This window comes from Euleptes europaea, chromosome 4, assembly GCF_029931775.1.
Source record: "Euleptes europaea isolate rEulEur1 chromosome 4, rEulEur1.hap1, whole genome shotgun sequence".
In the NCBI taxonomy this organism is placed as follows: domain Eukaryota; kingdom Metazoa; phylum Chordata; class Lepidosauria; order Squamata; family Sphaerodactylidae; genus Euleptes; species Euleptes europaea.
Window position 1 is genome coordinate 55,732,887 of NC_079315.1, and position 27,483 is coordinate 55,760,369.

Genomic DNA, 27,483 nt, shown 5'->3' on the forward strand with positions numbered 1-27,483 from the left:
TTATATATTATAGTCATTAGGCTTTCTACACATTTCAAAGGAATTGTCAGCAACAGAATTTGTAAGGCCTGAGCGCCTTGATGAAAGCTCAGAAACAGGGATAGGACGTAATTCTTTGCGGGAAAGTTTTACTGGGGTTACTCCCTGAAGCTGTGTCAATGTCTCTCTTGGCTGAGTATGGCAGAATACTTGTGGATGAGATTTTGCAAGCTGCTCCACTTTTCCTGCTGGCTCCTCGTGACTACTAGATGAACACAGTGCATTGGATACCAGCTCTGCACCATCCTGTTCTAGTCTCTGTGGATTTTGCTGTGCTTCTAAGCCACTCACTGGGTGTTCTGTTTCTTTCAATTTTCCAGATGATTTGGATGTCCACACAAGTTCTTCTGAAGAGATACCTGCTCTTTCTTGGTCCAGTATCCCATCATTAGAACAATTACCTAAAAAGAAATATTCAAAGAAACAGCTTGCTTAGAGGTTTTCAGATCATTATTGCAACTTTCCTGCTTTTTTGTTAGAAACTTTAGCAGTGTCTGTAGTTTTCTACTATGGGAAAGAGATGTGAATGTATTGGTGAGAATACATACTAATGCAAATGAAAGCACTATTAAATAAAGAAATGGCTAAGTGTAGTTACTGTATTGCCAAAGTTAGAAAAGAGAAATGTTGCTTTACAAATATGAAAATTGGAGGTCAATCAGCTTGTTTCCATGTTCCCTTCTGTATGAACCATGTCTAAAAACATGTGCAATCCAACTCCATTATGCTCGAGAGAAGCTCTACTACCAATATAAATGATCAGTCTTTTACTTTGCGTAGGAGGAGGATGCATCGATTCTCCAAGGAGTTCCTTTAATTTCTTCTTTAGTTCTCTGCTCATTTTTTTGTAGAAGAACAAGTCTTTTTCCAGTCGCTGGACTTTGGCTTCATATGCTTTAAGGGATTCTGTAATACTTTCCCCATCTTTCTCTGGAAGGACAAAACTAATTTTAGAGTCAAACTTGTCATGCTATAAAATGAAGCAAAACCAAAACACAAAATAGATAGCTATAGAAAGCATGGTGGATCTGAAAGAACTATGAACAATAGAAACTATCAGAAGAGATCTTTGCTGTCTTCACTTTCTCACTGCAGTCCTGCTGTGTACTTTGAGCTGCTACTGAAGGCGGACAGGCATAAATTGTAGCACAGGGGGATGTAGGCTGGAGGGGAATAAAATGTGCCCTGTCTGTCTCTGAGCAATCACATGCTTTAACCCTCTGTGCAACTCTGTAGTACTTAGGGTGTTGGACTAGGATCTGGGAAGCCCAGGTTCAGTTCCCTCTCGGCCACTGAAGCTTCCTGAGTGACCTTGTTTACTATTAATCTTTTATTTGTTGTTTTACACCTTAAAATCAAAGCCAGATAGACGGATCTTTATCTAACTACTTAACCTTGAGCAGGAGCCTGGGATGGTGGGGAAGAGTTGAACACATGAAGCTGCCTTATACTGAATCAGACCCTTGGTCCATCAAAGTCAGTATTGTCTACTCAGACCAGCAGCGGCTTTCCAGGGTCTCAGGCTGAGGTCTTTCACATCACCTCCTTGCCTACCCCCTTTAACTGGAGATGCCAGGGATAGAATCTGGGACCTTCTGCATGCCAGTTCCTGGGACTTTATGTCCCCTTGATTGATGGAATATTTTGGGACTGATTTTGGAACACTGAAACACAATTTTGCATTGCAAAGAACTAAGTTATGTTCAGTCTATAATTCAGAAGCAATTACGTTTTCCAGTACCAACTATATATAATATCAAGGTTTACCATACACGTCCCACAGATCAAATACCTTTGCAATGAACTAGTAGTAATTGCATCTTTTGCTCATTCTCTTTCTGTTGTTGGGTCAGACGCCTATCACACTGAAGCATGAGATGCTGAAGTGTCAATTCAAGCTCTTTTGCTATGTTTTCTTGTTCCATCACTCTCATTCCCAGCTCTTCCGTTTGGAGCTGCAACTGGCGTTCACTTTCTCGGAGGCTGACAACCTAATAAAGACATTGGCAAATCAAATCATTGCTAACCATGGAAACTTAGCACACCATGCTTGGCAGCCATCACCATGGCATTCCCAATGGGGAGGGAGTTAGATGCTTCAGATTCCTCTGGGTAATAGGTGGAGCAAAGCAAAGTCTGTGGCACTCCCCCCATTCCCCATGAGCGCTGGATAACAAAGCTTTTACAGTGTACTATAACCACCTTACATCCTTCACAGCTTATAAAGACTCATTTGCAAGTCATACTGGAGCTGAATGTCAACAGAATTATTCAATTCAAATTCGGTAGAAAAAAACAGCATTTTTATAAATATCACCATAGTTTCCACATTCTTGAAGTGTTTTCTTTCATTCATACATAGTATAATAAAGTACAATAAGTCATTCACATCTTTGTTCCTAGTGATCTATGCTACATGTAGCTATCATATGAAGATATCTTTTAATTTGCATTGTATGTAAAGGTAATCGAGTTGTCTCATAATGCTTTCATATATACCTTTGTTCATCACAGGGGACAAGCTGCTAAGATACACACAGTGCATGGAAATAAGCCCCTTAACATACAACAGACAGAACACGCTTTATGAGGTAGCATTTAGACCACAGCTGTTCACCGTCAACCAATTTACAGCCAGAAAATTAAAAAACAACACTTAATATATGTTCATGGATCATATGGGGAACCACTTTCAGTGGCTGCTTTTCAAAACCATCTTCATATTTCCCAACTGGAATGATTTATTTTATTTGTTGGATTTATATCCTGCCCTCATTCCTGGCAAGCCGGGCTCAGAGCGGGTAACAACGTAATTAAAAAATATCATAAAACACCAATTAAAACATACATTAAAACAGACTTAAATTTCTATACTTCATACTATAACAAACAAGATGGCATATAATTCTCAGTTGCAGCCAATGGACAGACCTAGTCGGCAGTGAAACCCAAATCACATTGGAGAGGATGGGGAGGCCAACCAAATGATGGTGATGGAGGAAAACATTGCGGCTGCCCTCAGTTGTAGGCCTGGCAGAATAGTTCTGTTTTGCAGGACCTAAGGAACTCCTTTAGGTCCCACAGGGCCCTGATGTTACTTGGTAGACTGTTCAACCAGGCTGGGGCCAGGGCCAAAAAAGCCCTGGCCCTTGTCAAGGACATCCCCACACTCCACAGGCCGGGGACCACCAGTAGATTGTTGCTGATTGAGCGTACAGCTCTCTGGGGGGTGTACCAGGAGAGGCAGTCCCGAAGGTACGATGGTCCCAGATCCTGGCCAAGAGTTTTCTTCAAATACCCCAGTGTCATTTAACCCGTGTAAACAAGGGATTTTACCTCCCTCGTTGCACATTAAGCTATAATTGACAACTGTTTATCCTTCTTTTTAAAAGAACTAGTGGAGCACCACTGCAACATATACTCTGTTTCATGTGTAAAATAAAAGCTGAGGGAACCACGGTAGCAATGTAATTTGGTGTTAATGTTTTAATAAGTGTTTGCTTTAATAAATGGCACTACCCTTTAAAAAAATTTCAGCATACTGCATTCTTGCCATTTCAAGCTAGAATAAGAACACATCACACAATCATTCTCTACAACAAGAAGAAACCAGAGCCTGCTCTGTTGTGTACAATTCTTATGGACAAACCTTATTAAAATACTTTAAGAGAATTGCTTGTAGGTCAGCAGAAGACAAGGAAACTAATTTTCCTATCACATTGGCCTCACTCTGAGAGAGGATTTGAGATGAGGCTCTGAGCAAGTTCTTGTGATTTTGGATGCTTTCATTCTTGTAGGCAATGGCAGCCTCCAAGGCATCAATTCCCTCTTCAAGCTGGAACAGAAGGTGTTCTTCCTGGAAAGAAAGCAAAGATTATGGCTTAAGTTAAGGTTCAACAAAAGGCTATTAATGGCAAGCAATGCTGAAATCACTTTATTAACATGTGTCATCATATAGATTAAAGGTGATACAAAGACAGAGCATGTGACCACATTCACTAACCAATGTATCACTTCTGAAGTAGATTTATATTAAGTCATAACTTAACTGGTATCCATCCCCAATGCAGACCCTCTTTAGAGGGCAACTTCTCTTGACAGAGCACTGTTATTTGCAAAAGAGCCCAATCCTATGCATGGTTAGTCAAAAGCAACACCCATCTAGTTCAATGGGGCTAAATTCCAAGAAAGCATGCACTGGATCCAGCCTCACTCAGGCTTGTACTTGATCTCAATGGTTTTCAGGAATGTATCAAAAATTCCTCAAAGATTATCAGACATGGCAGACAGGATCCTCTGTAATACAGTTGGTGCATTACTACCAATCTTTTGTAATGCAGAGCTGTAAGGGGAGAATTCGTATATTCTTGGAAACACTTAAATAACAATTCTTGTCAGGCATGGAGTCATGTGAAGCAGAGGTAAAATGGACATAAAACAAATATCACAGAAAAATACAACAGGAGAAAAACATACAGCTTCAATTAAACAAAATAACCAGCTTCATCTTGGACTTGTCTAGAATTCAATGAACCAGCTCATTATGATGTAACTTCACTAAACCTGTGGGAGATGTTCTGCACTCAAAGCCAAAATAGATGTGATATAAGAGATCTGAAAGTGGATTTCTTGCAGTCCTTTAAAAGTTCAAAGCAGCTGTGGAAAGGAGTATTTAATATCTCACCTCCTTCTGAAACTGCCATGATTCCTAGGGTGGTATGGGGGTGGGGAACACAAATAGATGCCTATTATCAATTTCCTGTAGTATCATTTCTACTTTGGTCTTTAATGGGAAAGTCATGATGGACATAGGAGGAAAGAAGTCGCTAATTTGGTCTGTCTCCAATCTGTACAGATTATCATTCACCAAGAACTGTTCTCAATTAAGTTGTAACAACCAGAAATAAACATGCTCCAAAGGCTGTTCTAAAAAAACGTGTTTAACAAAATCAGTTTTTCATTTCTATTTTAGCATCATCAAATATTAGCTTTTAGCTAGTGATCTGAATGCCCTTTTCTATTAATAATAAATGGAAGTTGTGCTTATCAAATAGATTCTTACTTCAGGGGACAACACTCCACCATTTTTAAGTTTCTCATCCACACAGTTTCTTCTTTTTAGTAGTTGATCCCTCTCCTTCTGCAGAATTTGAACCTCTTCCAGAATCTTTCCTTGCTCATCACTGGTACTGCTTTGAAGCTGTATATTTTTGTCACATAATTCCTGATCCAACATGCTCAGACGGGTAGATAATTTCAAACTGTCTGTACTGAGTGCCTAAAAAGACAGAAATAAAAACAAAACGCTATCTAGGAGAATCATATTAACCGTCTTAAAAAGCAAGCAAAATCACTAACATGTAAATATCCACAAAGTGAATTGAAACACTAGTAATAGAGGGCACCAATTTTATTTTTTACAAATATTTATTTTTGCTTTTAAGGGTGAAACTGCAAATGTTAATATGTAAAGCAATCATTTATACCAGGAGTGGGGAACCTTTTTTCTGCCAAGGGCCATTTGGATATTTATAACATCATTCACGGGCTATACAAAATTATCAACTTAAATTTAGCCTATAATATTTGGTCAAACATTTAGCCAAGAGGCACAACCGGAGATGGTTCTGACTGTCTGCCACGTAGAGCGACTCGCTTTTGAGCTCTGTCGTCCCGAGCTGGGCCTGAGAGATTCAGGCAGGGCAGCAAACACAAGATGGCGTGAACGACAAGCAGCTCGGGGCTTGTAGGCGAAGGAGCCCGGTCCAGCAACGTCCCGATCCAGCACTTTCCCACCCTATGAGTCTTCTGCAGGACTTAAGAGGCAAAAGAACCAGAAGAGAGAGGGGGTACCAACCAAGCCCCAAGCAGGCAGCTGCCCCAGATGACCCCCCCCTGCGTGGGCAAGCAGGCAAGCATCCAACCGGTGGCGCACTTGCCCACCTGGTGGCACAGGATGGTCTGTTGCACCAGCCGGGTGTAGCCATCCAGCCGCATGCTGGAGTTGCATTCTGGCTCTGCCCCTTTAACCCCTCCATTGTCACCACTTCCGCCCCCAGCCCTCTTGTAGTACAGAGGGAATACATTTCTCCATGGCCTGGGTGGGAAAGGGATAACAGTCTCTTGGGCGGTCCTAGCAGCTCCACAGCTAGCAACTCATCTGCAAGGGGGGGAGAAGGTTCCTTTTCTCGGCAAAACAAACTCACATCCGCCTTGAATAGAGCCTATTCCTGTCCGCGGGAGGGGGCAGATCTCCAGTCTTAGATCCTTCTGAGCTAGAGATCTGTCAGGACTCACGAAGGGCCAGGCCAAATGACTTTGTGAGCCTTATATGGCCCGCGGGCCAGACGTTCCCCGCCCCTGATTTATACGATCTGAAATATATTCAAGCACTTGCAGGAAAAAATAATATTTTGCATTGTGTCTCTAACCCACAGTGTTAAATATCATTTTTCACTATCCCGATTTTACAGAGAAATGAAGTACATTAATAGCCCATTCCTGAGTGGGGGGACAGATAGATGACTGCCGGGAACTGCGCAGCCGCACCGCCTCCTGAGAGGCTTCCCAGCTAGTAAAAACAGGAATGAAAAGCCTTAAAATCAAATTCCCGTGAAACTCCTCCATGGAGTTTTTTGGAGTAGCTATTTTGCTGGCATAGCTCTGCCACAACATAAATGGGCACTCCTGTGCTGAAAGGGGTTTGAAGGCTGACCATCGTCAGCTCTGCCCCAGGAACGCCCCAGCCCCCCGGATGCCAGGGCGGCCTCTTATGCTGGGAAAACACTGCCGGGAAAGCAGTGCCTGAGGCCCACGCTGCTGCGCCAACCCATGGAGCTGGCGTAAGCTGCTGCGCCAACCTATGGAGCTGGCGTAAGTCTCTCTATACCGGCATCCACGCCACTTTGGATGGGACAAGTGGCATGGACGCTGGCACAGAGGTCACACCAGCTCCTATGCGGCTCCAGCCTCCCCTTCAGGATTGCACAGTAAGATGCTTTATTATTTTCTCATACACTTTTAACCTTAGCTCTTAGAGAGCAGCACAAGAGTATAATAAAAATAAAGGACCTGACTGGATCTCAATTTCTTTATTTCCAAATGGCTCTTTTCTTGTAGCAGCATTTCCTTCTTGGAAATGATAGCTTCTCTTCTCTTTAAATCTTCCTCTAGATTAGCCAACTCTTGACGCTGCTGCAAAATCTTCTCTAGCTCTTCATCAAGCCACTTCTTTTTCTCTTCTAATTTCTGAAGAAAAAGTACAATGTGTAGTCTTTTTCCTGCATGAAAAGTAACAATGACTCCATAGGATACTAAAACCTGACATACACAAAATGCACAAAAGGACCATCTGTTCCCATACAAACCTGTCTGGGAGTTAAGATCTTCCTGGGGGGTACTGTTTAGTCTCCCATATTTCTCTGAGGTAAGCAAGTTGTTACTAGAAACTGGGCCTTCTCACTTGTGGCACTTCAATTGTAAAACCTCCTTTTACTCAGCAATTTATCTGGTGGCAAATCTAGAGCTCTCAGGGCCCAGGGAAACATATTGATTTCCCCAGGAATTCTGTTTATTTTATTTGTATTTTTTTTAATCCTCCCTTACACATACATGTATAGATCTTGTGTAAGTGATCTGACTTCATGCTCTGTGCTTTTAAAAAAGAAAGTTGTAGCTGTTTTAATGTTTTATACACTTGCATTTAATGGGTGGCTTTTTAAAATAACGTCTTGGTTTTTAATGTTTTAGATTATTGTTTACTTTTAATTATTAAAATTTATTATACATTTGTTGTTCTGATTTTTAAAGATTTATATAAGCCACTCCAAGAAATACTTCGTTGAGGATCCAGGTAGAATTTTTTTATAAACAATATAATAGTAAAACCCAATAACTGTTTGGTCCAAATGTTAGGTATCTACTGACTAAAAAAAAGAATAATGCTGCACAGGATTGCACTGTTACTGATACTTTCAATTTAATCCAGTCAGTCGTTGATAATCTACATCTTTTTGAAGACACTCAGAAGAGTTATCTTTTTCTAACATATAAAATAATCTACTAACTGATACTTTATGTTAGCTTGGAAGACTGCCAAGAAAAAGTGTCACCACACATTTCTTATTAATCTCAAACAGTTTAAACATTCTGTCTCAGAGTTTCTACTTGCCCTACCACTTAACCAAGGAGAATTTCAAAATGATTAAATACATGAGCAACAGACTTAAAATGTGTTTGTATTTCTGACAAACTGTAAACAGCTTAATTAATCCGGCCCAAAATTTTAGAAGCCAGACTCATTTTTCAGCCCTCAGAGTTTTGTATTTTAATGACCAAATTTTCTAACTATTTCTACCACAAAACCTAATCCTAACCTTTTCACAGTTCCTTGTAATTTTATTAAAAGTATAACAAAAGTGTTTAGTATATAAATTAATATAATAGTTGCCATTACCACAAAAAAGTTAACCTCTAACTAGCCTAATTGCTCTCCAGTTGCTAACAATTCCATAATTGCTTTTAAAAGCACCATTGAATTGAATACTGGAATCAGTACAGAAAGCAACTAGTTAAGAAATGAATTAATCCACCACTATCAAATGGTGTAAAGTTAACTTTACATATGAACAAGAAGTTGAAAGAACTTCATACACATTTATTTTACCTTTACAAAATATTCTGAGAAATAATAAGTAAGCTTTGGGCTGGATCCAGCTAGCTTAGTCCCAGCCAATTCCCCTCCTTACAAGCCACGGTTCTACACGACCTTTGCTCCATCATGGTCCCATGAGCCCAACTGTACCCTTTTTGGTGGTCCAAGGGGATCCCCACTCCCTATATCACCAGTGGAAAAATTGGCTGGATCCAGCTGTCTGTACTTCCATTGAGAATCATTAAGAAATGCTACTAATGCCAAAAATACTAGGTGTCGCTCAGGATTTCTCAGGACCTGCCCTGGGCACCCATTATTTCCAAGGAGACAATATATTTCTCTCACAAAATCACAGTTGCAGTCGAAGTCTCCATAACATATTAGCTACCTGCAGTTGTTGTGGCGGTATAGATGAATTTTTCCTCTTAAATGCAGCAATTTCTTCATCTTTTAGTTTTAGAATCTTTTCCTGCTGTTCTGTCTTTTGCTGAAGTTCCTGCAAGTAAAAAAGAAACATTTTCCCAATACTGGAACTTTAGAATTCTTCACGCTTGAACACGCTCCCATATATCATTTGGGATATAATACTGTAGTACTGTAATGATAGTTTGAGCAGGTTCTCTGAATTCCCAGCTTTCATTTTAAAAAGAGTAAGTCTCTAGTCTCTTTCTTCATGGAGATATAAGGGAAAAGGCATATCTCCACAAGGGAAGAAGCCAGAGACTTACTTATTGTTGCTGTTGTTGTTGATTTTGGTTTTTTTTAATGAAAGCTGGGAATTTAGAGAACCTGCTCAAACTATCATTACAACACTACAGTCTCATATCAATATTGTAGGGCCATTTTTGGAAAAAAATACAGAGGGTGCTGTGAGGCCACCAATGGCGCCAGCATCCTACCCTGAACCTCCTCATTATTTAAAGCCGTGTGTGGAAGAAAATAAACCAACTCCACAACTGTAAAAAAATGCACAGGGAGGGCAGACATTCAGATGCACCCTGCTCAAACCGATTCCAATGCTTGTGGGTCAAGCTTGTGGGTAACTTCAGCGTGCAGGAAAGGTCAAGGGCTTCCTGTCTCACAACTGATACTTTAAGCTACAGCAATACACCAGCTTCTATTTTCATACGTGCCTTAATGTACAGGATTAAAAAGGCGTGCAAGGGAAGCCAAGAGAAAGCAAACAATTCCTATTACATTTTATTGTGTAGGCAAACAGAAGTTAAGTATCTTAACCTTGATCCGCTGCTGGCCCTGTTGAATTTCTGCCTCCAAGGAGTTCTTTCTTTCACTCTCCTCTTGCAGTCTTTTCTGAAGTTGGGCATGTTGATTTTTCATGTGACTGACATTCTGTTCCAGTTCTGTTACATGTTTCTCATTCTGGATGGACAGTGATGCCAAGTTCTTAGTGTCCTGCTGTTTCCTCTGTAAATCCTGTGATTATACAGTATGCTTTAGTCTGCCAACAAAACCACCATACTGTACTTCACTATTGTTTTGTCACTATAAATTGATTGTTTTTTACTGTGGTTTCCATTTTATTGTATTTGTGAACTGACTTTAGTACAGTTTTTCAGCAGAAAAGCAAGTTATACATATTTGCTGTAAAGAAAGACACAGACAGACACAATGTACACATGGGTAATAAAGTGATAACTATCTTGGGATTATACTGCATAAAATCATCATCAACAAGTGAAGTGTTTAGGTATTTGCACAACGGTAGAATTCACGATGTGGCATTTTCACAGGAAAAAAACTGCTGATTGGAAAACAGTGTGTGAATAGATAAATATTTTCTTTCTGGTTTGCACATAGTGCCCACACCTATGTTATACAAGTAATTACACATACATTCATCTGTTCACTAAATAATGTGCTTGACAGACAAGCAAGAGTATTTGTGGGGGAAATGTCAAGTTTTGAATTATGGGCAACAGTGAACATAAGCTGCAATTCTTCTGGCTTCAAAACTAAACCTATTTGTTTATTAGATTTTCACAAGTAGGGACCTGCAAGAAACTTGTGGGAGCAGCTATCCCATCCCTCCCACCTCTGCTTCCTTCCCTCTCCCCTACTCAGACTCTCACTCTTTCTCCCTCCTGCCACCCCTTTTCTTACTCTCTCTCTCCTCCACGCCTGTCACTTTCTCTTTTTGCCTCCTCGTCACCCTCCCGGCTTCCTGCCTGCTTCCTCTTTGAAAGCCAGCATGGTGTAATGGTTAAGAGCGGTGGACTCTAATCTGGAGAACTGGGTTTGATTCCCCACTCCTCCACAGGAAGCCTGAAGTATGGCCTTGGGCCAGTCACAATTCTCTCAGAACTCTCTCAGCCCTACCTGCCTCACAAGGTGCCTGTTGTGGAGAAAGGAAAGGATGATGATTATAAGCCACTTTGAGATTCCTTAAGGTAGAGAAAAACGGGGTATAAAAAAACAACTCTTTTACTTCTTTTTTCCCCTCCCACAGCATCAGTGGTGGTGGCAGCGCTCCCATCTGCCCACCTGCCCCCCCCCCCAACAGCAGCAGTGTCGGCAATGGATCTCCTGGAATCACACAAGATCTCCCAGTTACAGAGATCAGTTCCCCTTAGGGCTGCCAGCTCCATGTTAGGAAATTCCTGAAGGTTTTGGGGTGGAGTCTTGGGAGGGTGAGGTTTGGAGAGGGAAGCAACCTCAGCATGGTACAATGTCACAGACTCCACCCTCTAATGCAGTCATTTTCTCCAGGGGAACTGATCTCTGTATCTGGAGATCAGCTGTCATTTTGGGTGATCTCCAGCCCTCTCATGGAGGTTGTGCAACCCTAATTTCCCTGGTGGAAATGGCTGCGTTGGAGGGTGCAGTACATGGCATTATACCCTTCTGAGGTCCCTCCTCTCCTCAATTCCCACCATCCTCAGGCTCCATCCCTCAAATTGCCAGGAATTTCCCTAACTGGAGTTGGCAATCCTATCTCCTTCCCACCCAACCTACCTTTATGTGTCCCTCTGTCTTAAGTTTTCCATCTCCTCTCACTACAGCCTCTACCTTAGAAAACTAGTCTTCACAATGGAGACCAAAGCAGCTTACATTATTCTTCTCCTTTTTATCCACACATCAACCCTATGAGATAGGTTAGACTGAAAGTATGTTACTGGTCCAAAATCATCCAGTGAGCTTCCATAGTAAGATGGGGATTTGAACCTGGGTCTTGCAGACCCTGCTCTGAAGCTCTAACCACAACACCACACTGACTTTCATAGGGTGGCTGCTGTTGAACAGTAAGAAGCAGCCAGACCTAGTTGAGTCATGCAAGTCGGATAGTATCAAATCACTCAGAGATTGCTGCCAGACCTAGGGTTGCCAACCTCTAGGTGGTACCTGGAGATCCCCCAGAATTATAACTGAATTCCAGACAACAGAGATCTGTCCCCCTGGAGGAATTGACTGCTTTGGGGGTAGACTCTATGGCATTATACCCAGCTGAGGCCTCTTCCCTTCCCAAACCCCACCCTCCTCAGATTTCATGACAAAATCTCCAGGAATTTCCCAACTTAGAGATGGCAACCCTAGACCTGGCCCCAGTGAGTCCTCCTTCAAAGGCAAAAATAGGCCTGGAAAGGGTCCTACCCCCTCTCCCTGCCTTTTACTTACAGAAACTGGAGCCTGGAATGCTGTGGTTAACTAGCAACGGCCACTGAAGAAATTAAAGGTGCTCCTTTTATCATTTTTGGGTTTTTTAAACCCCCAAATGTATTTTTTAGATTCCACATTTTTCTGCAAACCTGGGGCCCTTTTCAGGTTTGTAGAAAGACCTGTCTTGCCCTTTCACCGCACCAGTCACCAGATTTAAGTATCCAAAGATTTGGCAGACTTCACTATTAGAATATAAGCTCCTACCCCTTCTAATCAGGTGGTACATATGATCCCTCCATTTTATCCTAAAAAGCCTGTGAGGTATAAGGCCGCTCAGTGCTCTTCATGGCACTGAGGATTTGAACCTGAGCCTCCTATCCCAAGAAGTACTGAATTTGTAAAGCGCAATATAATAACATGTAATACTATAGAGTGCTCAGAGCATTTCACATGCATTGTCTTGTTATAATACTTACAACACCTGTACAGATAAGCCAGTATCATTCTCCTGATATTTGTTGATGGGCTAAGGGAGGGCTGACTTTTTTAAGCTTATGCAGTGAATGCATGGCAGAGGTGAGATTCTAATCAGGGAGGTCCTGACCTATAGCTCACTGACTCAATTGCTGTGCTAAACCAGCTCTCACATTTATGGTCACGCCAGTTAGGCAATTTGATTTGATTTACTATGACAGAATATTACCGCCATAATACTGGCATAAAGGATAAGATAATAAGAACCATTTACCATGTTACCACAAGATGTTGTTATAGCTCCCCAGTTACAAGTACCTGCACTTTAAGCTTTGCTGCATCCATCTTCTTCCTGAATTCCTTCTGCAGCCTGGCTTTCTCTGCAATGTCTCTTAACTCCTTGTTCTCTAGTTCCTGCAACTGCTTTTGTGATTCAACCAATTCCATTTTTGCCTGCTCCGCTTCATGTTCCAATTGTGTTACTTTCAAGGAATACTGCTTGGTTACAGATCGGGCATCGTTACCTTAAAAACCCAAAATTAGCAGGGGAAAAACACACGTAGACACACAAAATCCCAAATCATCATTTGTGACTTTTGATATTGTAGCAGCTCTCTGGATAACATGAGTCTATTTCATTTATTAAAATTAATATTTAAGAGTACTTATAGTTATTAGTACCATACTATTTTATTGCTATTTTAATATCTACTTTAAAAAGTCAAATCTTCTGCTTTATACCCACATCCTCCACATCCACATCTACCTTCCTTCCTTACACAACATAAAGGTCAAGCAGATCAGGTCAAGCCAGAGAGCAATTCCTAATACCAAATCAAAAACCAAACAAAGAATACACAATTGAAGCCCACTGGCTTCAGATTCTAATTGAATTATTGTTCATCTGTGGTCCTGTTCCTATCTACATATATATTTGTAACTAAAATGAGATTCACAAAATTACCTGTTTTTACTAGCTCTTTAATAAGTTCTTCTTTCATTCTGATATTAAGTGTAAGTTCATTCATTTTTTGCTTTGCAGCAATAAGTTTTAGCTGTGAATTCTTTAACTTCTGCATATTTAGTATCTGACTCTTCTGGATACATTCAATATCTTCACCTTGGAAAAAAAGAATAATACTTATACATAATGTACAGGGACAAGGCTTGATGTTTCAGCTTCAAGCTATTCCACAGCACATGGAGGAAAAGTGGGATATACATTTTATGAGCAAAATAAATTAAAATAATTTGTATTATTTGAACAAAGGAGAATATTAAAAATGCAAGATGAAATTCTAAGCAAGTCTATGTGGAAATAGGTTCCATTTTATTTAATAGGACTTATTCTCAATAAGCCCTGACCCGGATGGCCCAGGCTAGCCTGATCTCGTCAGATCTCAGAAGCTAAGCAGGGTCAGCCCTGGTTAGTATTTGGATGGGAGACCACAAAGGCAGTCCAGGGATGCTGTACAGAGGAAGGCACTGGCAAACCACCTCTGTTAGTCTCTTGCCTTGAAAACCCCATAAGGGGTCGCCATAAGTTGGCTGTGACTTGACGGCACTTTACACACACACATTCCCAATAAAGTGTTTTTAGGACCACATCCTTAATTATGTATATGTTATTCATTGAACAATGTACATAAACATTGGTGTCTGTGTGCACTTATATGAAAACATGGAAGAAGTGATAACATGAAGAGAGGGTTTTTCTGGTCAACCTGCATAGTTTCACAGTGATATTCAAAATGTGAGCAAATGGATAACATCAGTGGGGTCCTTGTTAGACTGGCTAGCCAATATACATATGCTGTGCTTGGGGACTATGCACATTTATGCATTAAATGTGGTGGCTATGGCTGCTTCTATATCCTATCCTCCATAAAACTGTCCAATCCCTTCTCAATCCATTTATACCAGGAGCCACAGGATCTCACAGTAGCAAGTTCCACAAGTCAGTTACCTATTGTGACAAATAGTACGGTACTTCCTTCTATTTGTATTTAATCTACTACCAATCAGTTCCATAGGAGGACCCTGAGTTCTAGTATTATGGAAGAGGTAAAAAAAAGTTTCTCTGCTCACTCACACTATATCCATAATTATGTAATCCGCTACCTCTGTCACCCCTCAGTCACTTATTTTTTTTTTACTAAAAAGCCCCAGCTGATTTGCCTCAGGTAGAAAACACTCCAATCCCATCCTCATTCTGGTTGGCATCTTTTGTTCTTTTTTCTAGTTCCTCAATGTCTTTATTAAGATGTAGTAACCAGAACTCTACACAGCATTCTGAATGTGGCTGCACTAAGGACTTGTATAAAGGGCATTACTAAACTGGCAGTTTTATTCTCAGTCTCTTTCCTCGTGCTCCCCAGCATGAAATGTTCCCTTTTTAAATTGCCACTGCATACTGGGTTGATGTTGTCAGTGAGCAATCCACCACAAGTACAAGGTCTTGGGGGGATCACTGCCAGTTTAGAACCCATCAGCATACATGTGAAATTATGATTTTTTGAACCAATGTGCCTCACTTTTCACTACGTACACTAAATTTCATATTCCATTTTATTGCCCATTGTGGAGAGGTTCTTTTGGAGCTCCTCGGAATCCACTCATTTTTTCACCATCCTGAACTTCTAAAACTTCCTTGAGCTACTTACTGGAACTAGTTCCACAGTTCTATGGAAACTCGAACATTTCCATACTATAAGTCCAACACTATCCATGGCACAACAGCTACTCTGTCGTTGTATCACATAAAACACAACTATACTTTTTTGCATATTGAGGCATTAATTCAACTTCATTACCTGTAACAGTTTCATTTTGTGAAACGTTTTCATTTTGTGAAGAGGAATTGTGCAATGTTTCTTTTGGTTCAGGGATGAAACTGTGGGAAGCTTCTTTTTGTATCCATGTACGGTTTAAGGACCATCTAGAGAAATTAAAGCCAAAATAATGTATTTATAAGGCTTAAAACAAATAAAATGTGAGCTCATCTTAATACTTTAGGATTTTGTTCTGCTTATCACTATGTAACAAACCACAAGCCCTCCTGCTGAACAACACTGTAACTAATGGCCACACTAGATACTATGCCCCCAACCCATTTTATAGACAGATGTTCTGGGGAACTGACATTCACAACCAGTCCAGGCCTGATTCATCTTGGGAATGCAGGATGAGAGGAAGAGCAGCCTCCTCCGCACACACACACCCCAGTATCATGCTCCCAAGTTGAATTGGGCTCAGAGGGGAGGCTGAGGCTCCTCCCACACACACACACACACACTGCACTCTCAAGTCGAATCAGGTCCTGGAGTACCTGGGAATGTTAGCTACCCAGCATCACATGTCTGTAAAAACACATCTCATGGCAGATGTAATGTCTAGTTGGCTTTAATAAAGGTGCTCTGATGCTCTTTTGTGGCCAACATGCAATATGTTTTGTCCTACCTGTACAGAACTGGTGTTACATATTGGCCCTGTTCTCAACACTACCCAGCTTAATGGCATGATCTATGAAGAGCTATCCCTATTTATTCAAGTATATCTTTGGTACAACACAGGCCTGGTTTATACATGCAGGGGAAAGGGCTGTACCAATTCAGAATGCAGGTAGAAGATTACATTTTGGAATGTTTCCTTGTGTTGAAACTCCCTGAAAATAGAAAAAGGTGGGTAGAGTCTTTCTTCTTGCTGTACTAGTTTTCTACCTGCATAGAGTGTGGTATGCCAAAGGAACATTCAAAAGTGAATCCGCAGCCTGCAGTTCATTCTACCACTTTATTCTCTTGCAAGCACGAGCCAGGCATCACTTTAAGTCTATCCATCATTGTATATGAGACCTTATTAATGCCTAGTTTAACAATGATATATAGAGGTTGTTTAAATGTGAACAGTTCTATAAGAGGCTAGTTTTTGTTATTAAATAGACAAACATTAAATATGACAAAGAATGTACCTAAATGGGGGTCTTCTTATGTTCTTGGCATTTCTTTCATCTTCATCATCATGATCAGAAAAGCAGGCATGAAGAACTTCATCTTGTTCTTCTATGTGATCCAACAGTATTTGGCTTCGGGTTCGAAACCCAGCCATTACTCTGTTTAGGGAGTATGTAGGTGGGCTTGTATGTACCTTCAAAGACATTAAAAGAAAACAGTTTTGTGAAAATGTATCATCTATTGATTAACCTTTTGTTTAAAAAAACACCTTAAGGATCTTTGAGAAACAACACAAGACTTTCATGCTTGGGATGGCATTCAGTAACTGGAATGAAAGAAGAAAGGCATATTTTTAATTAAGTGCCATTACCTGGTCTATATGATTGTGATGGGTATATAGCTCCTTGTTGGCTGCTGATTTGTTATAAAATGATCTTAATAGTATTTTAATTGCTTCTTCAAAAGTATTTATAGCACTAGTTCAAGGGGTATATATTTTAAAATAATAAATGGATGAACATGAATAGCAAATGAACTGTAATTTGACTTTAGCACAGTGAATAGTCTGGACACCTTTTTTTAATTAAGCTGTTACTGCACTCTAGTTTCTCAAATCTGACCAACAGGGACTTCTGATGTAGCCACCAAAGTAAAGGAACAGGCAGACCAAAAAGAGTGAGCTGGGAGATTGTCACAGCACAGTAGAAATGCAGGGCAAAGCAAAGACATGATTCGGTAGGAGTTCTGTTGTGGGGATAACTTCACTGTCTGTCCCTCTAGAAACAAGAGAGACAGAGACAGGTGCAACCTTCCATTTATTGGTTTCCATTATTGCAGTCCCACTGCCAGTGTGACTATCCTGTATCCTCTTGTGTCTGAAATTACGGCCATACGTTTGAGAACCAATTTCTACATGCACAGGGCTCGTATTCAATTAATAAAATGCAGATTCCTCATTATAATAGATTATGCACTTGTAAAGTTCTGGGTACCTTAATTAATAGTTAAGGATCAATACATATGACTATCTTTTCATAGCAACTATTTCATTTCTTTTGTTCTTGGTGGCTTCATAATTATGGCAACCATTTTTCCTTTGTTTTGGTGACTTCTCAATTATTGCATACAGGCAAATCACAAAACAGAATACTGTGTTTGACCTTTCCGAGGTATTGTCCTTCCTATTGAAGAGAAGGAACACTCATAATAATTCTTCCCATCAGATTCCAGAGGCAGGGCAAAGAGAACAGATTTTGAGACTAATTCAAAAGGTTTGTGTGTGGGGGCGGGAGGGGGTTCTACTCCCAGTTACAGACATATAAAGTGGGAAAAACTTCTGAAAAATCAAAAAACACATAGTGCCCCCCTGAGTAAGACAAACAAGAATTGTAACTAGAACAAGTGAAAAAAATAAGAGTTAAATAGACCCCTGAACCATGTTAATCCTGACTAGATTCAAGAAAGCTTTGCCTTCTGGAATTTTAATCTAACCATCCTATCCACAGAACAGCAGACCTTCAAGAAAAGAACACTTACAACAAGTCCCGTGTTCCATACTCATTGGAGAAGGGTGTCCTGGAAGGGGATGTGGAATGACCGTGCCTGCCTTCCAAGTAAGCCAGTCTGCTGCAGGCAGGACTGCAGAATGTATTGGAAGATCCTATGCCCAAAGGCAAAGGTGTCCACCTTACAATGCCAGACAAAAGTGGAAACTGAGGCCCTATGAGGAAATTGTGTGCCCAAAAGGACACTGCTGATCTCATCCTTTCAAGAGCTATACTGCATTTCTGGACTCTTGTGAAGATTTTGGACATCAGCATTCTCAGCTGCTGAGATTTCAGGCTTGCTGTGGATCTTGAAATCTGAGCAGGCTGTATTTGGATGGCTCCAATTCCACTGTACTCACTACTCACAGTGTTACTTTCTACCCTCCCCACAAAAAACTAGTTAATCAACAGCAGTTAGAGCAAACAGAAAGGAATGCAGAGAGGTTTCCTGAATACTAGGCTTCTTAATTAGAATGGATAAGTAAAAACAAGCCTGCTGTGCTGGGCAATTCTTGTATCAAGTAGGTTAGGAAATCTGTAGGAAATCCTGACTCCCACGTCTGATGGGAGGAATTACCCTTTCCATGAAACTCTTCTCTACTGAAGAAGAAGCTGCAAAGCCCCATGCTGTCACTAGCCTTCTCAATATACCTGAAGCAGTGGCATGCAAAAAGATATGGCAGACTACCACAGTGGAGAATTGCTTCATTGTATATCAACTACAGTCATTAGGAAAATGTTAAATTCCATATCTACCTTTCGAGAATCCAACCCCACTGGTGCATTAATGGACTGTACAAGCCTTTTAGTTAGCGGGACACTATAAGGCCTTTTAGAAGATATTACAGCAGCTGGTCCATCTCCACAATCACTCCTGGAGGCAGAACCACCAGCCATTGTCTCTAACTGGTCATTCAGCTGGTCAATTATAAGCCGCTGCTCCACCATCTTCTCATTCTTGAAATAGAAGAAAAATGATATTTAGCAGATGTCTAGCAAAACCGAGTAATTTCAACCCTTAATGGCAAGGACGGTCTTCTTAACTCCATACTTTTTGCTACTGAATTTCTCTGTACTTTTTAAATACCAGTAGTATCTGACACAACATACACACCACAATTTCTCATCTTCCAGCTTATCAAACTGATGAATGGAATAAATATTTGGAATTTGTGATACACATCTTTATCGATACAATCTTTATACAATCTGTGGAACTTGCAGCAAATAATGCCACATTTCAGTTACGTATTATAGATTTTTGCCTGTTAGTATGCAGTGTTCTGTGAAACTGTTTACATTGCTTTAATGAATAACCATTTAATTAATTAACTAATGCTAAGAAACCAGTATAGTTTTGATATACTGAAGCTAAAATTCAGTCAAAAGATATACTTAAGGGTAATGATAAATGGCTCAGAAATTATTATTTAGATTCATAAATTTGGGTGCATAAAGCCAATCAAAGCAAGTTTTTTTTTCAAGTAATGCAAAACTAACCAAACAAATGAAACAGATCACCTAACATACAATTGCATCTAAAGAACAATGAATAGAGACTTTTCACACAATGGATTTTTCATACCTCCCCCTGACTCAGTCCCCTCCTGCTACCCCACCCCACCATAAAAACTACTCCTAAGGACTGGGTCTGCAGCAAGCGAAGAAGAGAAGGCTGCAACTCAAGTGGAAAATCTGTGGGAAATCGCAGACCCCCCCACCTGGCATGACAGAAGTGCCTTGCACTTATGCAATGTTATCTTGGATCCAAATGAATGAAATTCCAACACAGCTTAACTCAAATTCATGTTTTCATATTATTTTCTGTGTTTTAGCTGTGTTTAGCGAAGAATTGTGAATGTTATTTTATATAGATTTTCCAATTAAGGCACACATAGGGGAAGTTACCTGTAGCCTGTTTGTTTCCTGTGCCTCCTTGAATGATACCAGGTACTCTTGATTCTCCTTTATCAGCTTTTGTATTTGATCTTGCAATGCTTTGAGTTCAAGTTCTTTCTCACTGAACACATCTGCATCTGTAGCCAGAGCCTGCTAAGTGATGAAGTGAAACAAGGGCAACCATATGAAACAGAGTGTTCTGCACAAGTTGCATACTAATCATACCAGAACCTGATAGAATTTGCACTAATTATCTCATTAATTAGACATGACATATAATGTCTCTACATGACAATATTCTACATCCCAACAGAAAATGCTGGAAACCAGAGCTGCCGTATATGAAGACTGTGGGTTTGAAAGCATCAGAGGATTGATGAAACTGTTGTGTTTATTCAGTTAAAATACAGGATGGCAACTAGTTAAAAGGGGGTATATGTTTAGGAATTTGTTACTGATTAGTCTTTGACTATCCAGAAAGCATCATGTTACATATTCTAGTAAGTTGTTTCTTTTTTAAAAAATCCATACACTCACAAACAGTTTCTGCAAAGGAATCAAAATTGCCAACCAAAAGTTGTGCGTTTAATATTGCTGGGTGTCTAGCACTATTAAGAGGTGAAGACTGGCAAGCTATGTGTGACCTAGCAGAAACAGTTGCTTAAAACTGCCAGCATGAGAGCTCCTCTTTTACCTTTTCTTGTGTAACATTCCCACTGAGCATTTTGCGTTTCTCACTCAGAAGCATGACTCAGAAGAAAGGTGCTTTCTTTTGCCATATGTACCTCAGAGTCACACACCTGGGGCCTTCAATAAAAAGGCAAAGTTGCAAAGCCATGTAGAGATAAGCAACCATGATTTCATTACCGGTAGTTAGTGAATATTACTGTTATTTCAGCTAAATTTGGCATTTTTATAAAATGAATTAAATCTGTACTAATAAGAAAAGCTGTAAAGGAGTTTTAGCACTTAGTAATGTTTTGAATCAACTCGATACAAATATAAAAATGGGTATCATTGACACAAGCTATTATTTCACTCAGACTTGCAAAAATTTAATTATAATTATAACGTATTAACTCTTAAAATTAGCATGATCAGCAAAATACGGATGTAAACATATATATAAATCACTGTAGATTTTCACATACCCAAGCACACAATTTATTGGTGGTGAGCAACCTATTATAATGAATAATTTCTATAGGCATCTAGAAAGTTTGATTTCCCACCCAAATGAGCAAATAATGTCAATGAAATGTATGGAGAATCCCTGACAGGAGAACCAAAGATCTGGAAAATCTTCAGTTATGTGGGTTTCCTTTTTCTATTCTTTGCCACTTTAATTAAAGCTGCAATAAATACCTGGTATTTCTTCAGCTCCCTTTTCAGCTGAAGAATGGTGATATGATATGGCCCTTCTTGATCACTTCCAGTATTTACTCTGGGAATAGTTGACGCCTCTCGCCTTAGTTCCTGAGCCATGCAGAGCCAATCCTGCAATCTTTCCTGTTGACTATTTGTTAAGCTAACAATATTTTTTAAGTCAACAAGGAATGCATAGGCTTCCTCTATGCAATTCCGATAGCTAAAACTTTCTACCTGAAGCTGGGCAAGCTGTTCTTCAAGGGAACGGATTTTGTTTCTATCCTGTAACAAATCCTGTGACCCTTGACTGCCAGGGGTTTGTCCCCTGACTTGCTGGTTTTGCAAAGCTTCCCGGAGCAACTTGATTTCAAGCTCCATTTCATCAATACGGTCCAAGTCTGGGTTGTAGTTGACAACAGGTTTATTTCTAATATTTTTGGCTCTGTTGGCATATTTGATGGAGTTCAATGATTCATCAAAATCAGAAGATGATGGGCTAATACAAGTTACCATGAGAGTCTTAGCATTGCCTCCCAAGGAATCCTTAAGAATACGTGTGATTTTAGCATCCCTGTATGGAATATGTGCACTTTTTCTCTTTGGGTCTCCAAGAGCACTTATCACATTTCCCAGAGCCAGTAAACCACTGTTGATCAGAACTGATTCTTTAAACCTTTCACCCGTGTTCCCAGTTTTTGTTACTCTTTCTGACCCCGCAAGGTCCACAAAGTGAAATTTGGAAGCAATAAGCTGGCTTGAACTCCGAGATGAGTATTGTGCAGAATCTACATCCTTTTGGTTTGGCACAGGTTGTTGTTGTTGACAAATGCTGATTGTAAAAACAGCATGAGATCGGCTGGAGTCTTCATTCATTTGTGTCGTGCCTGTATGACGAGCTGCATTCCCAGTTTCCAACAGGCTCATCACTTCAGCCACACTTTCAACTTGACAGTCTTTGGCACCAACAAGTACTTCAAACATCAAGCCAAAAAGAACGGTAAACAATTAAGCTGTTAGCAAAACTTAACATTTAAATATAATATACAAATATATGTGAATAGTTGAGGGATTCCTCAATCAAGAAAGTATTCAAAACAAAACAAGGCATTGGAATGCATGCAGCTATTATTTAATTAGTTAAACAGTAACACTGCAAATGCCTGAAAAGCCAGGATTTGCATGGAGTGCTATATAAATTTACACAAACTGCATGCTATGTACTGCAAAACTCAGCAAACCTAAAAAGTGATACTGGATTCAATAGCAAAAAACAATAACAACACATATTGAAACAGGCCCATGACAATTCAAACTATTTACAATCTTGCACTCTTCCAAAAACAAATATGAAAACAAATAGCTGGAAATTTCAGTGGGGATAAATTATCACAATTCAAAATAAAGGATTATTATTGACATTTCCAACCTGTAACGAGAATATTATGCTATAGCTGTTAATTTAATAGTAAGTTGCTATCCTACTCACTTTGAAATTCACTCAAATGTCTGTTTAACCCAGAACAATATCATTCTCAGTACTAGGTTAAGAATTTAATGCTGCTCAGCATGATACAACTTGGGCAAAGATAATACATGTTAATTGGAGTTAAACTAGATATTACATTCATACTAACCAAAAACAACTTGTTTTTATATAATATTTCAAAATAATGGGTTCTAAAACAAGTGTGTGCCCTGCCTGGATTGCCCCAGGCTAGCCTGATCTTGTCAGATCTCTGAAGCTAAGCAGGGTTGGCCCTGGCTAGTATTTGGATGGGAGACCTCCAAGGAACACCAGGGTCATGACGTGGAGGCAGGCAATGGCAAACCACCTCTGAATGTCTCTTGCCTTGAAAACCCTGCGGGGTCGCCATAAGTCAGTTGTGACTTGACAGCAATAAAAAAAAAAAAGTGTGTAGGCCTTGCAGAGCAAGAATACTGGCATATATCCAATGGCTATATGAAGCAGAGAGGAGCTTTCAGGACTGGACTTTCCCACTTTCCCCTTCCACTGTAGCCCATCGTGTCCCTTGAAATGATGGTAGGGTTGCCAGGTCCCTCTTTGCTATCGGCGGGAGATTTTTGGGGCGGAGCCTGAGGAGGGCGGGATTTGGGAGGGGAGGGACTTAAATGCCATAGAGTCTAATGGCCAAAGTGGCCATTTTCTCCAGGTGAACTTATCTCTATCGGCTGGAGATCAGTTGTAATAGCAGGAGATCTTCTGCTATTACCTGGAGGTTGGCAACCCTAAATAATGGGGATCAGCCAACCCCAGGAACTGAACTGGGTACAATGAGGAGGCCGGGGGGGGGGGGATTAGCAGAAATCACTCCTTTCTTTTCCAGAACCCAAAGTGTCCTTCAAATTACAGAAAACTGATGCTGTTAATTGCTTCAAAGGAAGTTTACAATGCATTTGTTTACAATTTTTCTTTTTAGCACGTAACTAAGAACATAACACAATTTAAATTTAAACTCATCTGTCTACCTGTATTGCCCTTTTCATCTTCTCTAATGTGCAGATCTTTCATAGATGTCTCCAGTTCCAGTAGATCTCGGAGTTCTTCTTTGTAAACTTCTATGTAAGAAACTTTCACAGCGAAGTCTATATTATGGTTTTCTGAAATAATCTGAAATATTTCCTGGATTGCCCGTGGAATAATACCTCTTTCTTCCTCTGCAACAGATGCTAAAATGAATCAAGAAATTACTTAAGAATGCAACTAAATTATCTGCAGACTTGCATGCAAAGCAAATACAGACCAAAATGCTATGAGGAATCTGAAGACACAACTCACCATACCATAAATCAGTTGTTTGCCCCAGCAGGATTTCTATTCGGTAGTGGGGTTATGCTTCCCCATAGCATTATTGTACTTTCTGCACCTCCTGGGTTTCCTCTTCTTTCCTGTGAGTCTTCCCAAGCCTGCTTTGCAGCAAAGTTTTGGGAGATCACAGCAAAACTGGGTTGGCATTCACGGTGGAAGGGAAAGTCCAGATCTTCCTGATCCTGCCCATAGCATCACTTTCCTTGCCCCAGTCCCCGAGGCCATCACTCCTCCAACTCCAGCAGGGGCTTCTTTGTGTTTTTTAATGGTAATTGCCATATCAATATAATGATATACTGATATATCAATTACCAATTTAAATCAAAACAAAACAAAAATATTTTCCTGATGGCAAGGGGAGGGGGAATTGCTACTGCAATCTGGGACACAGAACATGCAGAGAAACCTGCCATAAGAAAACTCTGTTACCACTGTATTAGCAGCTACACAACCATGGGGATAGAACAGAAAAGCATCACTGTGTAGGAATGCCCATAATTAACTTGAATAGGGGGGCGGAGAACAAGGTGGAAAGTAGAGCAGTTTATTAGACCTTTTAGATCACAATGCATTTTGCTATAAGCTTTGTCAGGGGATCTTACACAGAAACTCTTTTGGCTCCCACCTTGGACAAATGGTTCAAGGCTGGAGCTAGAGAAGTTTCTTTGCAAGATTCCCTGACAATGCTTATAGCGAAATGGGTTGGGATCTAAAAGGTCTATTAAACTGCTCTACCTTGCACCTTGTTCTGTTTTTCTCCTACTTACTGGTGTGGCCTTATTTCTTCCTCATAATTAACCCGAGTCATTCAGTTCTGTCCAAACCCCACAAAGTCAGTCATGCTGCTGAAGATACCAATATTTGGTTTCAATCTGGGAAAACACTGGAACATCAAATACCATATAGTGACTAGGTGCTCAAACATATATTTGCAATAAGGGTCTCATTTCTAGAAACAATTTTAAAAATACTCTGCCATTTTCATCCACCAATTTCTTTAACAGATGAGCACAACAGGTTTTGCACAACTATTGGCAGTCTCTTTCTTATATCTAAGTGGAAGGCAAATGCCAATAACCATCCCAGTAGGCCTAGAACACTAGATACTTTATTTAATGTTAGGATCTCTGCTTCCAGTATTCTAGCAGCAAAATGCTGGTTTGTTACCAGGTTACAATCAAAAGGCTATATATTGTATAGAAGTCCTCCCATAGATTAGAAACCCAAAGGCACTAGGATGAATTTAAGATCTGCAATCTAAACTGTCAGAAACAGAAGATAATATTGAGAACAAAAGAACCCCTGTCTTAGCTAAAGTTACACATAAGCCAATTTAAACTTCTGGCCATAAACTACATTGTATCTCAGTCAATGCCAAAATTTTCTAGACAGCAGGGAGTCCACACTTAAAAAGACAAAATACCAGTGTAGTGGGTCAAATGTCCAACTATAGCTGGGAGGGGGGGCTAAGTTCAAATACCCACAAAGCTGTGATATTCATTGGGCAACCTTGGGTCACTCTTCAGTTGTTAAGAAGGCACTTGGGAAAACAGCAGGATACAAATGCAATGAAGTAAATATAAATAAACCTTGATCTCTTGCAAATGGTGGTGGTGGAAAGTGCCTTCAAGTTGCAGCAGACTTATGGCAACTCTTTACAGTTTTCAAGGCATGAGATGTTCAGAGATGGTTTACTGTTGCCTGTCTCTGTGTAGCGACTCTGGACTTCCTTGGTGGTTTCCCATCCAAATACCACAGATAATTTTATATTTACTGAAAGGATCTAGAATTTTCTGTTCATTTAGTAAGCCAAGGTATTGCTAAGAAGTTATTTGTTAAAGGGGGGATAAGTACTAACAATATTAGACCAAGTAAAGGTGATTCAAGAAAAAAACACCTCAGTCTTCAATTACTCCATCAACACGATTGAAACGAGATAGCATAAGCAGCTTGTGACCAACAGTCAGCAGAAATACAAAGGAGCCCCTTTACTATACGTGGGGATCACCTGCTGACATCATTCATAATTGAACAGCAGGAGACTGATCTAAGTGGTGTATTACAACTATACTGGTATTGTAACAATACAATAGAATAATGCTCTGAAAGGGAATGAATTTTGTAGGAAAGCTAGACAGTCACAGGTATGAACATGACAGACAATTCAGTAGGCTGGATCCAGCACAAAATTTCCACTCAAGGAAGGTGGGGGATTTTTGCCAATTTCCCCTACCCATTGGAGACTTCCAGCTCCAGCCTCATGCTGTTCTTGGGGACACCTGTCCACAGGAGCAGCATTTCAGAGGATATTTTTGTCATAGAAGTCCTCTTCAGCAGATGGAAATCCATTTCATCAACAGAGATTCACCATGGATTGAAGCCATGGATTAGAAAAAAAAAGAGTTCGAAATAAAAAATTGCATTTTAGCTTTGGTTGTAGTTTTGTAAAACCTTCTAAGAAATCAAAAGTGCACTATAGCACTCATCTACATAACACGCAGCTGGAAACCGTGAGTTTTTGTGGGTTGGTTTAAAATAATGTCCTCTGGAATTATATATAGTTTTCCAATTCCTTGCACACACACACACACACACACACACATATATATATATATATACACAAATTATGGCAATTTACAACTGGATTAGGGGTCTACATTTTCATCTGACAGTAAGAGTCAGAAAGGAACATCAATGCCTTACTACTTCTTCAGAAATGACCAGACATAGTACTGTTTATGCAATTTCACCAAGCTAAACCTCAGTAAAATAAACATTTTCTAAAACATACCAATGTGACCTCCTCCAATAGTGTAAGTCTTTCCAGAGCCTGTTTGTCCATAGGCAAAAACCGTAGCATTATAGCCTTCTATCAAAGATGCCACCAGTGGCTTAATGCACGTTGTATATACTTCATCTTGGGTTGAATGTTTGCCGAAAACAAAATCAAAAGTGAAAACACGGTCCTTTCCAATTATAATCTGCTGAGTATCGGGAATTAATCTCACACATACTTGATGGTTGTGAAGTACTTCTCTAGAAAGCAAGGGTCTTATTCTTACTGCTACTTTAACTGGAATCTCTTCCATTGCATGTAATGCTGGTTAGAAC

At 40.1% G+C, this 27,483-nt stretch overlaps 1 protein-coding gene across 1 annotated transcript; it reads right to left on the reverse strand.

Annotated features, from left to right (window-relative positions):
• On the reverse strand, positions 1 to 27,483 carry KIF27 (kinesin family member 27). The gene is made up of 17 exons (XM_056848989.1): positions 27,164 to 27,483; positions 24,033 to 24,233; positions 21,543 to 22,516; positions 20,187 to 20,330; positions 19,035 to 19,235; positions 16,749 to 16,924; positions 15,595 to 15,719; positions 13,746 to 13,901; positions 13,100 to 13,305; positions 9,929 to 10,126; positions 9,081 to 9,188; positions 7,111 to 7,287; positions 5,102 to 5,317; positions 3,689 to 3,895; positions 1,832 to 2,030; positions 811 to 969; positions 1 to 440 (listed from the first exon to the last, which is right to left on the reverse strand). Exons 1-17 carry the CDS (start codon positions 27,459 to 27,461, stop codon positions 1 to 3), a joined length of 4,185 nt encoding a protein of 1,394 aa, XP_056704967.1. The 5' UTR covers positions 27,462 to 27,483.

Bases quoted from the DNA above. Each gene is read 5' to 3' on its own strand.
- KIF27 (XM_056848989.1), bottom strand. From the start codon at position 27,461: ATGGAAGAGATTCCAGTTAAAGTAGCAGTAAGAATAAGACCCTTGCTT. The intron at 20,331-21,542 runs GTATTTATTGCA...TTCATCACTTAG, and splicing joins GGGAGCTGAAGAAATACCAG to CAGGCTCTGGCTACAGATGC. The intron at 13,306-13,745 runs GTAATTTTGTGA...TGGGTTTTTAAG, and splicing joins TAAAGAGCTAGTAAAAACAG to GTAACGATGCCCGATCTGTA.